Source organism: Mustela nivalis (genome assembly GCF_964662115.1).
Source record: "Mustela nivalis genome assembly, chromosome: 6".
NCBI classification, from domain to species: Eukaryota; Metazoa; Chordata; class Mammalia; order Carnivora; family Mustelidae; genus Mustela; species Mustela nivalis.
Window position 1 is genome coordinate 118,903,423 of NC_139025.1, and position 13,671 is coordinate 118,917,093.

Here is a 13,671-nt window from a genome sequence, read left to right on the forward strand (position 1 = left end):
GTTAATAGCTTAGGCAAATTTCAGTTTTATACTGGTTTTTTTTTTTTTTTGGTAGTTATTTATTGTAAGCAGTAAGTGATTTTTCTGTGTAGTGTCAGAAGTTTTTTCAGGTAAAAAAGACAGTTTTGATAGTACCAGGTAGTCTGCCAGTGAATACTTGGTTTGACAGAGGTACTTTTACAACCTTGGAAACCGTGAATATTGTTGCAGCCTTACCTTCCATTGAGTGGGGGGCACAGCTTTTCATGCCTACTCATCTGCGAATCATCATGGAGGTGAACAAGAAGACAGAGACCATGATATGATAGCTATGTCCCTTCTAAAGCAAAAGCCGATCTTGCTGTAATTAGAGAATAAAAGGGATTCTACTTACCTTCTGTATATAAGAATTCTGAGTAGTCAAAAAATTTTCCCAGAACTTCATTCTGATTCCACACAGGAAGAAATGAGGAATTAAAGTAAAAATTATTTTGCTTTCTCATACCTAAATATATGTAGTTGGGCAAGAACTCAGAAGTTGACAATGGATCATTATATAAGATTTTTCTCTTGCCTAAATTCAATAATTTTAATGTCAGCAGAAATCATTATTGCCAAATAGAGTGCAGAGGCCTGTAAACCAGTGTGGTTAGGTCCTATTCTTTGCTTCTAGCGAACCCATAGGCTGTGTTGTTATTGTTTGTGTGTCTGAGAGAGAGAACTAACCATTGCCTCATTTTCACCATTTCTAAAATGATGACTTTACACTTGAATTAATTGAAAGGTAAGAAGCACAATTTATAACTAAGTTTGAGTAGAAAGCTGTGCTAATTTTGGCTTATCAATTAATACTTTCCTTTTTCAAGGCAGGAATTTTTGTTTAAGATAATTGGTAGTAAGATCAATTGGCCTAAGATTTTTTTTTGTTGTTGAAGAATTTTTGTTTTTACTTAAGTTGCTCTTTTTCTGTTAAGAACTATTTCTGTAGTCTAAAAAGCAATGATTTCTGTAGTTCGCCATCAAGATTTTATGTTCTGTGGTTTTTGTAGTAGTGGCTCTGTTTGTATCTTTCTGTTAGGTGGATAATTACTCTTTTAATTACAGGTGGTACAAGATCTCTGCAAAGTAGCAGGTGTAGCAAAAGTTCTGGTGGCTCAGCATGATACATACAAAGGCTTCCTTCCAGGTGAGCTTTTCCAGTGGAAAAAGTGTAGTGTCTGAGTATGCCTGAATATAAGAATATGAAAATATCACAAAGTGTATTTCACAAATGTGTTTAATTCTCAGAGGAGCTGACGCCATTGATTCTGGCAACTCAGAAGCAGTTCAATTACACACACATCTGTGCGGGAGCATCTGCCTTTGGAAAGGTGAGAAGATCGAGAATGTGGATTCTGATGTCATTACTTGGAGGGGTTGTATTTCATTATGCTGAAAATGTACAACAGACTCTGTTTAGGTAGCTAATCCTGGCTTTCTGAATTAATATGGTAGTTTTGCTAAAATTTTTTCTCTTAAGACTTTGTTAAAATTTCTTTAAAAATGCCAACTCCAACTCCATGTTTTCAAATTTTGTCACAGAGACAAATCTGTTCTTTCAAGATTTTGTCAGAATTATTAGAATGCTACTTCCACATGTTCAAATTTTGTCATGGAGAAAACTAGGATCTTTTTAAAGATTATTTTTCTTTAAAAACAATGTTGTATTGTCTGTGTGTAAATGTCATTTGTAGTAGTAACTCACCCTAAGCAGTGGTTTATTTGAGTGGCTGATGGATATTTACAAAGGCCAAATTCTGTCTCCTTGGAGAATTTGGAAGGGCTGCGTGGTAGTTAGAAACAACCTTAGGTTGAAGAAAGCTGTAATCTGATCGTGTGCATTGTGATATGTCTGAAGAAAGAATGTGCCATCAGATGGTTAGTTATCTGCATGAAGTTTTTAAAAAGAGGGAGATAAACTAAGGGGGGGCCCAAGAGAATTTGTCACTGGGTTGTTCTTTCTCTCTCTGTGGCCATGGGTATTCTTTTTTTTTTTTTTTTTTAAGATTTTATTTATTTATTTGACAGAGAGAAATCACAGGTAGGCAGAGAGGCAGACAGAGAGGAGGAAGCAGGCTCCCCACTGAGCAGAGAGCCCGATGCAGGGCTCGATCCCAGGACCCTGAGATCATGACCTGAGCCGAAGGCAGAGGCTTTAACCCACTGAGCCACCCAGGGGCTCTGCCATGGGTATTCTAATTCCCTTTTCTTCTATCCCATTCTTAATAAGTTGCAGTTTTTAGTTTTAAAGATTATAAATTAGGTTGTACACAAATACATTTTTATTAGAAAGGATGCGTATAGTACAGTAGTATGCAGAGCAAGATATCAAAGTTCCCCTTTCTTCCCAACTCCCTCTTCCTGTTTCAGAAATATAGGTGTTAACAGTTGTATATTATTTTAGTCCCTTTGCTATGGATTTTGAAATTATAATACCAGTACACATTTTTTTTTACTCCTAAAATGTAATATTATATCATGAATTGTTTTGTGACTGGTGGTTTTTACTTAAGACTGTGTCTTAAAAAATAAAACATGTCTCTCGTTTTTTAAATGGCTGCATAATATTCCATATTTAGCCAGGACTGGACAGTTAGATTGTTTCTAATTTTTTGCATTTGTAAGCCTTGCTGTAAGGAAATGTGCCTGTACATACATCCTTGTATACATGTATTTACTTAGACTAGAGATCTAGAAGTGAAAGAGTTGGGTCAAAGACGGTGTACATTTAAAGTTTTGATATGTATTGCTAAATTGCTGTCTTAAAATGATGTCTCAAGTTGCATTCCATGAGTCGCATGAGAGGGTGACTTGCCAATACCTGGTATTGTACATTTTAACATCTTTTTCCCCAATATGATGGGTGAAAAACGATATCCTTTTAAATTGTGCATTTCTTTGATCATGAGATCAAATACCTTTTCATACAGTTACTGGTTTTTATTTCTTCTTTGAACTGTCTTGATTTGACTTTTTTCCTTTTACTATCATAATTCTGTTGTAATTGATTTTAAAATATGTTTGAGGAATAAGATACAATCTCTTAGATCAACTAATTATGTTGAGTGACAATAACAGTGAGCTTCCAAGACCTTCATCTCTTTTTGTGCAAAATGAGTAGTTTGTGAATATTTATCTGTGGCGCTGTATTGCTTCTAGACATGAATCGCTGCAACCCATCTAGAGAACTTGCAGAATAACCCATGTAAATTGCTTGTAGTTTGTTTTTAACCTTTAGAATTATCAGTTTGAACTCATTAAATTTTTTTTTTTAAAGTTAACAGAATTTCTAGGCGTTAACAGTGTAAACACATGAGTTTAATAAAGAGTTATCCTTCTATTATTAGGTTGTCACATTGTAGACTATCATAAATTTTTAGGTTTTTTGTACAACTTAGTAATTGGTAAGTAGTTCCACAGACCTGTATGGCCTTAGGCTAGTCATTTTACCTTACTGAAGTTTGTTTTTCTTATATGTAAAGTGATGCAGTTTAACCAAGTGATGTCCAAGATCTGCCAAAAAGAGATGTTAAAAAAAAGGGGTGGGGTGGGTGTCTTTCCTTATTCTGGAGAAGATTAAGTCAGAGGATTAACATCCAACTTCTGTTACAGATGAGCATCGAACTGAAAGATCTTTGTGCACCATTCTATCTCTGAGAGTTTTGCTTCTGTGTTAGATGAGTTAAACAAATTTCATGAGTCTTGAGTTTGTGGTGACAGTTCTCCGAAGAGATTATTAAACTCAGACAGGGTGTTTGTTGCATCTAAGCAGCTAGATTTTAATAGTCTGACTTTGATTGCTGTGAAAGTTGTTTTTTAAAAGATTTTATTTATTTATTTGAAAGAGTGAGTGAGGGAGAGAGAGAGTGAGAGAGAGCATAAGTGGGGGGGAGAACGGGGCAGGGGTGAGAGATGCAGAGGAGAGGGAGAAGCAGACTCCCTGCTGAGCAGGGAGCCAGATGCGGGGCTCCGTCCCAGGACTCTGGGATCATGACCTGAGCCAAAGGCAGACACTTAATTGACTAAGCCACCCAGGCGCCCAGCATATGAAAATTTTGAGAACAAGGGTCACATAAGAGTAGCCTGTGCTGTAGCCTCTGAATGGGTTTGGAATGAGAAAGAATCCATTAGATGAGGCTAAGCAATCTGCTCTTTAATAGTCCTTTACCAACTATGGTTTTGAGATAGCACACTTTTATACTGGTATGCTAGAATTTAAAAATTGTCATCTTTTTATGTATGAACAAACACTCTTAACAGTTGTGCCTCTCTTCTGAAACCAATGTGGTGAAACCTGCTTGGAGAGTATAGAGAGAGAGATCTGTACACCATCTACCCTCTCAGAACATTCAAATGAAAGATCATACCTGGAGATACATACTTTAAGCACCATGGTCTTTTTTTTTCAAGATGTGTTAAAATGAAATATGGGATAATGGAAGTACAAAAGATACTAAGTTTCAAGCAATTTAGAAAGTTTAAAACTATAAAGAGAAACATAATCTGCATAACATAATGTTTGTTAGAGAATTTCTTCAGCCAGGTAACAATATTCCAGTGGTATTTCCTAAAGAGTTGAAGGAGATTTTAAAAAAAGAGTTACTTAGTGAAGCAGGCTTTAAATGCTATCAAATTTGATTTATTTTGAAAGTAGGTATCCTCTAAACTTTGTATTTACCAAGTTAGAAGTATGTTTGATGGCATTTTTTTTTTTTTTTAATTTATCAGAGAGAGAGAGGGGGAGAGAGCGAGCACAGGCAGACAGAGTGGCAGGCAGAGGCAGAGGGAGAAGCAGGCTCCCCGCTGAGCAAGGAGCCCGATGTGGGACTCGATCCCAGGACGCTGGGATCATGACCTGAGCCGAAGGCAGCTGCTTAACCAACTGAGCCACCCAGGCGTCCCTGTTTAATGGCATTTTAATTGTTTTCCCAAATGCTTTATTTTTTACGAGATCTTAATTTTTTTCTAACTGCGGTTTTTATAAACTGTGGTACTTTTCAGTAGTTCTTCTGTTGTGGTTGAAAGAGGACTGCTGTATAATAAGGTAAAAATAAACTGAAAATTAGAAGATCTTTCCTGTTGTAGATACAACATGAGGAAATTGACTCAGGCTGTCAACACTTGTTAGTTAGCATCAGTATATTTAAAACCACTTAGTATATAGAGGACACAAGAGGAATGGAAGACACAAAATCTCTACCCTAGGGGTGCTTAAGTTTAGTTGAGGGTCATTATAAGTATGTATATTAAATTTTTTTTTTTTTTAATTTACAGACAGAGATCACAAGTAGGCAGAGAGGCAGGCAGAGAGAGGGGGGGGAAGCAGGCTCCCCGCTGAGCAGAGAGCCCAATATGGGGCTCGATCCCAAGACCCTGAGATCATGACCTGAACCGAAGCCAGAGGCTTTAATCCACTGAGCCACCCAGGCACCCCATATTAAAGTTATTTTAAAACAAACTATATGTAGTGCCAATTCAATAGTGTAATTGTACATGCATGCAGGAGGATACAGAATAAAGGAGTAATTAGAAGGTAATCTTGGGAGAATTCTTAGAGAAAGAGGATTTGGGGACGGAATTGAGGAGAGGAACTTGAATACTGTTATAGTGAGAGTTTGCTCTCACTAGGTTTCATGTACCAAGTTCAATAGCTGCCATGGAATAAGATCTATGTAGACAGCAGTGTATAATTCATCAATTTGTGTGATAAAAGCAACGCGGGGTGCCTGGATGGCTCTTAAGCATCTGACTTCAGCTTGGGTCAAGTCTTGGGATGGAGTTCCACGTTGGGCTCCCTGCTCAGCTTTGGGTCTGCTGCTCCTTCTCCCTCTGTACCCCCACCCCTGCTTGTTGGCACGTGCATGAGCACTCCCTCTCAAATAAATAAATCTTTAAATTAAAAAAAATAAATACAACACTTCACTTTTTAAATTATGCTTAGATGATGTTATCATCTAAGGAAACCTTTGAGACTAGAAAGTAATGGATATTCTGGCTTCACTAACTCTTTTTTATAGCCTTAGAGTCCTCGAATTTTAAGCTAAAACCAGGAATTCTCTTTCTGTCATTTGTGAGATGAAGTAACTGAGACTTGGGGATATTGTGGCTTTCCCATTGATCCCCGCTAGTGAGGGTGCAGTTAGTGCATGTGTCTATTTCAGAGATGTTATGTACACATCTAGAGAACTTGCAGAATTTACATTAGTTTTGTTGCTCCTGTACATATTATTCAGGCTGCTCCTCACCTTTCTCATTCTTGTTTGCTTTATGGTTATGTAGGATTCCAGTATGTGGATAAGCTATAATTAATAGACCTATCCCCTGTTGATGGATATTTAGGTTAGTTTTGATCTTTTTTAATGCAATATTGAGTTTTTAAAAAGGTGAAAATGTCTGCTTTGAAATCTTTTCTTTCATATACAGTAAGTAAATATATACATGTATATCTGTTTTAGTATTTGAGAATTTTATTGCTCTTCTAAATATTTGTCTGTTTCACCTAAAATTCAGTAATCCATGGTGGTCACACTTTGTGAGTAATACTCATTAAAGTGAATATCATATCTTGTAATTCAACATACTGAGTTAAGATGGTTTACGGGGCGCCTGGGTGGCTCAGTGGGTTAAGGCCTCTGCCTTTGGCTCAGGTCATGATCTCAGGGTCCTGGGATCGAGCCCCACATCAGGCTCTCTGCTCAGCAGGGAGCCTGCTTCCTCCTCTCCCTCTGCCTGCTTCTCTGCCTACTTGTGATCTCTGTCTGTCAAATAAATAAATAAAATCTTAAAAAAAAAAAAGAAATATAAAAGTTTTGAATTAAAACTTCTGCAGAGTATGCGTTTTAAGAATGTTAGTGTTGGTAGTTGATAGCCATCCATCAGTATATATTGTGTAATTCAAAGCTATTTTTGCTTTTAGAACCTTTTGCCCAGGATAGCAGCCAAACTTGATGTTGCCCCAATTTCTGACATCATTGCAATCAAGTCTCCTGACACATTTGTGAGAACTATTTATGCAGGTGAGTAACCAAGGAAAATAATCAACGTGTTAACTTTTTGTGAATTTTAAAAGCAGAAATTAATTTGAAGATAGTATTTTAAACAAGTCATGCTTTAAATGGACCATCTTAAACATGTCTGAGAAAAGTCTTAATCCTAGATTTGCTGCTAGACCATGACATGACATTGTGTTTGATAGATCCAGAGCATAGTTCTTTCCTGCTTGGTTATTCAGTTTACAGAGCGATGAGATTTTTCAAGTCATCAATAAAAATTAGATTCACCATTCAATACATTTTGTAAGTGGCACCTGGAGAAACAAAACTTTTCCATTTAAAAAAACAGTATTCTTAATCTTCACTGCTTCTACTCCCATTTCCATCTGCATTAAGATATTCATTTCAGTTTCTCTTTAGTTGATTGCTCTTCTGCTAAGCACACTAGTCTCTAGTGGGGCTAGAGAAGGCAGTGGACTCTTTGTTCTTTCTGATTAAAGTTGTGTGTTTCAGTTTAATGCTCAGTTCTCAAATTAGATCTTTCATCTTTGGTAGTTTTTGAGGGGAAATATTGGTCAAGTTTAGGTCACTCTTAAGTGATTGCTAATCCATAATTCTTTTAAAATCTTGGAGTATCAACATCTCTTGTTCTTTATGCCCTATTATGTTTTCTTTCTTTTTTTTTTTTTTTTTAAGATTTTATTTATTTATTTGACAGAGATCACAAGTAGATGGAGAGGGAGGCAGAGAGAGAGAGGAGGAAGCAGGCTCCCTGCTGAGCAGAGAGCCCGATGCGGGACTCGATCCCAGGACCCTGAGATCATGACCTGAGCCGAAGGCAGCGGCTTAACCCACTGAGCCACCCAGGCGCCCCTTATGTTTTCTTTCTTTTTTAAAAAAAAGATATTATTTGAGAAGAGAGAGAGAGCACCCGTGCAAGCATGAGCAGGGGGAGAGGGAGGGGTTGAGAGAGAAGCAAACTCCCCATGAGCAGGTAGCTTGATGCCAGGCTTAATCCCAGGACGCTGAGTGGAAGGCAGGCGCTTAACTGACTGAGTCACCCAGGTGCCTTCTGCCCTATCATGTTGTCATTTATTTTCCTCTCTATTTAAGCCTAGTAGCTGTGTTCCTAAGTTGTCACAACTCATATTCTTGAGTTACTGACTGTGTTTTTGGAGAAGAAAGCTTTTGTTTATATTCCTTTTAGAAGAAGTATGCCTTCTTATTGTGGCTGCCTAACCTATTCCAGTTTCTTGCTTCCAGGCAGGTCAGCACTTGCCCTGCTTTTAAAAACATCCAAGGTTATACCAATCTCTATTGATGAATTTCCTCAGTGTTATGGAACCTTTTCCTATACTTAGTAGAAAACAACTGGTTCATAGTTACTTCTTCCTTGTTTTCATGAAGTAAATTCTGAACTCAAAGGATTACTTGCCTTTCATGGGTATTTTTAAAAAAATAAATTGTGTATTTCAGGGAATGCTTTATGTACAGTGAAGTGTGATGAGAAAGTGAAGGTATTTTCTGTCCGAGGAACATCTTTTGAAGCTGCAGCAACAAATGGAGGTACTGCCAGTTCAGAAAAGGGTGAGTGTTTGTTTGAAATTTGTTTTGTTTCTTGTTTTTCAGTTCATTGATTATATTAGAATAAGGTATGGCCTCTGGTTAAATTTCTTGAACAGTGTCTGAGAGCTCAGTCTAAATAATATTTCCAAGCTTTCCAAAAAAAAAGAAATATTTATAACGTGCCTTTTCATATCATTTTTGGTACTATTATAGTTGCTTTGATAGATCAAAGGGGTGTTGCTTCACTTTTTTCTCACTGTTTCATATTATAATACTTGGGAGACTCGGTATAATGGAAGAATGTAATTAATAGTAAATGTATAGAGGGTGTTACTCTTTAATATATATATCAGTACTATGTTTGAACTTCATAGAGGGTTATTCCAGTTTTATAGATAGACTAGAGAATTAAATGACTTCTCAAAGGTTATATAGCTATTGAGGTAAAGGCTGGAATCTTATCCCTTCAATTCTTAACAAAATTCAGAGAGAATGAATTTAGAAGCACAAAAAATTCACAGTAACTAACAAACTTGAATTTCATGGAATTAATTCTTCATGTATTTCTTTAAAAAAAATGCTATTATTAAATTTTAACTCACGGTCATTGTTTTGTTATCTGTATCAATGTATGCAGCATCAAGTCCTTCCCCAGTGGGGATAGCAGAGTGGCTTGACCAGAAATTAACCAAAAGTGATCGACCAGAGCTAACTGGTGCCAAAGTGGTAGTATCTGGTGGTAAGTGGAATATTATAATTTATTAATTTTAAAAGATGTTATAAACTTAAAATTGATTTTATTAGTATTTATTATAGAGGAGTACAGATTTTTTTTTTTTTTTCCAAATGTAAGAAATAGGTAGGTTGCAAGTATTATTCCCATTCTACCAATTAGGATAATGAAATCATGAGCTTGATAATACAATTTCATCTCTCAGTTGCACATCTATATCACTGGCACCAGGGGGAGCTTGGTACAAGTCATCTCTAAAGCTGTATAAAATGGAGTTTATGTTTACTTACTTACTTACTTACTTAATTAATTAATTTTTCTTGTATTCTTCAATGAGGTCGGGGTTTGAAGAGTGGAGAGAACTTTAAGTTGTTGTATGATTTGGCAGATCAACTACATGCTGCAGGTAAAGGTATTTTCTTTAGTAGAAAAATACTCCCTTTTTGTTGGAAATATGTTTTCTTTGTTATTTCATTTGTATATAAGTCACTGAAGGCTACAGATTATTTTGCTTTCTCTGGTTTTCAACTTTTCTCTCTGAAATGGTTTTTCTTAGTTGCCAAGTAAGTGATATAGCATTCAGTGTACAGAGGGCCCTTGTACATTTTTATTGTTTATGTAACACTCTTAAAGATGTGAAATCTTTGTTGTTTTTCCATTTAGTTATTTATTTATGTATTTATTTAAAGATTTTATTATTTATTTGAGAGAGAGAGAGGACGAGAGCAGGGTGAGGAGCAGAGGGAGAAGCAGACTGCCTACTGAGCAGGTAGCCTGATGCAGGGCTTTATCCCAGGACTTGATCCTGGGACTCAGGGATCATGACCTCAGTCAAAGGCAGCCACTTGACTGACTGAGCCACCCAGGCACCCCTGTTTTTCCATTTCAAAAAATCTTTAAATGTCAGCTTCAGTGCCTACTTTAGATTCAGGAATGCCCTTGTTTTTCTCGTTATTGGTATTCTGATATCAGTCTCTCATAAAAATAGAAGTTAATGTTATTTTAAAATTGCAGTTAACCATTTAAAGGAAAGATAGAATGTATTAAAAATGTACTGAAGAGAATGGAATGGTTTTTGAAATCGGAAAATTGGAAATATTTTAGTTTTTAATTATAGAACTATTGCATGAATATAATCTTTTTACAGTGGGGCGCCTGGGTAACTCTGTTGGTCAAGTGTCCAACTTTTGATTTGATCGTCAGATGGAGCCCTGTGTCGGGCTCCACACTGGGCATGGAGCCTGCTTAAGATTCTTGCTCTTCCCTACTCTCCCTTCCCTTCCTGCTTAAGATTCTCTTTCTCCCTCTCCCACTCCCTCCCCATCTCTTTCACTTGCTCTCTCTCAAAAAAAGTTTCCATTCTTTTCTTCTTTCCCCTTTTTAAGAGTTTTGTGTATAACTTTCTAGGTTTTTTTATATGCTTTTATATTAGCTAATACATGTACTCATAGAAACAGTAATGGTTTTGTCTGAATAAGGGCATTATGTTGACTCTATAATCAGATGGTTTTCTTTGAGGGTGTTTATTTCCTTCATTTATTCTTTAATTGAACAAATATTTATTGAGTGTCTGCCATACGTCAGGTATTATTTTAGGAGCTGGGAAATAGTAGTGAGCAAAATAAGCAGCCTCTCTCCTTATAGAAGTTACATTTATATTTGAGTGAGACTAGTATTATTTTTCTGTGGCTACTGTAACAAATTGCTATTAAACTCTGTGGCTTAAAACAGAAAATTATTCTGACAGTTCTAGATGCCAGAACTATGTTGAAATCATGGTGTTGGTAGGACCACACTCTGGTAGCAAATCTGTTCATTTCCAGTTTTTTTTTTTTTTTAAGATTTTATTTATTTATTTGACAGATAGAGATCACAAGTAGGCTGAGAGGGAGGCAGAGAGAGAGAGGAGGAAGCAGGCTCCCTGCTGAGCAGACAGCCCAATGCGGGGCTCAATCCCAGGACCCTGGGATCATGACCAGGCTTTAACCCACTGAGCCACCCCGGTGCCCCTGTTCATTTCCAGTTTTTAGAGGCTGCCCCAGTATTCCTGGGCATGTGGCTGCATCACTCCAATCTCTGGCTTTGTCTTCAAATCAACTTCTTCTCTGTGTATCTCTATCAGACCTCCCCCTGTATCCCTTTTATAAGGATACATGTGATGATATTTAAGGGGCGACCTAGATAATTCAGGATAAGGACCCTTTCTTAAGATCCTTTGTATCGTATCTTTTGCCGTGTTGGTAATACAGGGGATTAGAAAGTGAATATATTTTTGGAGGGGCCGTTTTTCTGCCTACCACAGACACTAAATATAATACATTAGCATATAATAGTATGTTAGAGGATAATAAATGCTATGAAAAGGAGGAGGAGTTTAGAGAGGAAAGATTTCAGTTTTAAGTAAGATGTCAGAGGAGACCTTAATAAGGAGACATCTGAACAAAGGTTTTTGTTGTTGTTGTTGTTTTTGTAAGATTTTATTTATTTGGCAGGGAGAGGGATAAGGGAGAGAGGGAGTGAGAGAGGGAACACAAGCAGGGGGAGTGGGAGAGGGAGAAGCAGACTTCCTGCTGAACAGGAAGCCCAATGCAGGGCTCCATCCCAGGACCCTGGGATCATGACCTGAACCAGAGGTGGATGCTTAATGACTGAGTCACTGAGGCATCCCTGAACAAAGGTTTGATAGAAGTGAAGGAGCAAGCCATGAGGAGATCTGAGAAAGAGAATGTTTCAGGTAAAGGGACAAAGGGTCCAGCTAAGGGAGAAGCATGTCTGGTTTATGTGACAAATCACAAGGAGGCCAGTGTGGCTGGAATGGAAAGTGCAAAAAGGGAGAGTAGTAAGAGATAAGATTGGGAGTAATAGACCAGTACACATAGGGCATTATGTGCTTTAGTAAAGAGATTGCTTTTTTCTTGATGAAATAGGAAACCATTGAAAGGCTTGAGTGGAAGAGTCACATGACTGGACACTCTAGCTAGAGTTTTGAGCACAGATATGTGTAGGGGAATAAGTGCATTAAGAGGGAGATCAGTTAGGAGGCTATTTTAATCATTCAGGTAAGAGATACTGGCGGTTTCAATCAGGTTAGTAGCAGTAAATGTGGGGAGAAATAGTTTTAGGATATATAGTTGAAGGTAAAGAAACTGGGATTTCTTGACAGATTGGATATATATATTATGAGAGAGAGTTTTTATCTGGCAGTTGGTAGGATGAAGTTACCATTAGCTGACAGGGAAGACTCCAAATGGCACAGTTTCCAGGGAGAGATCAGGAATTCCATTTTGGGCATATTAAGTTTTGAGCTAACAATGAAGAAACAAGTAGAAATGTCAATTAAACTGTTGGTATAGGAATGTGGAGTTCATTGGAGAAGTTTGGGTTGGAGTATAAATTTGGTAATCAGTTGCATTTAGATGTTATTTAAAGCCATGAAACTGGATGATATCGTCAAGGGAGTGAGTGTAGATAAAAAAGAGGTCCCAGGACTAAGCCCGAGACACTGTAAGATTAAAAGGCAGGGGAGAAAGAGAGAAAGACCAAAAGGAGTGGTAAGTAAGGCAACAAAACCAGGACAGAGAGCACGATGTTTTGGAATCCAATTGAAGTGTTTTAGTCAGGTATTTTAATAGGTCAAGGAAAATGAGGACTGAGGGTGACTAATTTAGCCATTTAGAGGTCATTGGTGACTGAGCATTTTTAGTAGAGTAGTGGGGACAAAAACCTGAGTGGAATGTATTTTAAAGAATGATCCAAAATGGTGTTTACATGACTACATTGACTTTATGATAAACCATTGAGCAGTACATTTATAATTTGCATGTGTTTCTATACGTGTGTTACATTTTAATAAAGTTTTTAGAAATAGATTGGGAGGCCTGGAACTGGAATCAATACAGACAAATCTTTAGAGAGATTTTACTATATGGGAAAGCAGAGAAATGAACAGTATTTGGCAGGGGAATATTTTAAAGAAGGAACAAATAATAGCATGCTTCTATGCTGATGGGAATGCTCCAGTTGAGAGGGGAAAAGTAATCATGCAGGAGAGGGAGGGGAGATATCTGGAGTGGTATCTTAAGTAGGCAGAAAAGTATATGGACACAGCTGTAGGTTGATGGGTGTATGTTAGTTGGAGCATATGGAAGTTCACTTGTGATGATATCAGTTTCTTTTTTTTTTTTTTTTTTTTTTTTAAAGATTTTATTTATTTATTTGACAGAGAGAGAGATCACAAGTCGGCGGAGAGTCAGGCAGAGAGAGAGAGAGAAGCAGGCTCCCGCTGAGCAAAGAGCCCGATGCGGGGCTCGATCCCAGGACACTGAGATCATGACCTGAGCCGAAGGCAGCGGCTTAATCCAC

The 13,671-nt window shown here is 37.4% G+C and overlaps 1 protein-coding gene across 1 annotated transcript in view; it reads left to right on the top strand.

The window, feature by feature from the left end:
- ETFA (electron transfer flavoprotein subunit alpha) overlaps positions 1-13,671 on the top strand; it is an 82,794-nt gene that overhangs the window by 20,585 nt on the left and 48,538 nt on the right. Inside the window, exons 3-8 of the mRNA XM_082736008.1 lie at positions 1,084-1,165; positions 1,267-1,349; positions 6,935-7,034; positions 8,487-8,597; positions 9,214-9,315; positions 9,647-9,715. Of these exons, the coding sequence (XP_082592134.1) occupies positions 1,084-1,165; positions 1,267-1,349; positions 6,935-7,034; positions 8,487-8,597; positions 9,214-9,315; positions 9,647-9,715 (547 nt within the window). The remainder of the gene's footprint in view (positions 1-1,083; positions 1,166-1,266; positions 1,350-6,934; positions 7,035-8,486; positions 8,598-9,213; positions 9,316-9,646; positions 9,716-13,671) is intronic.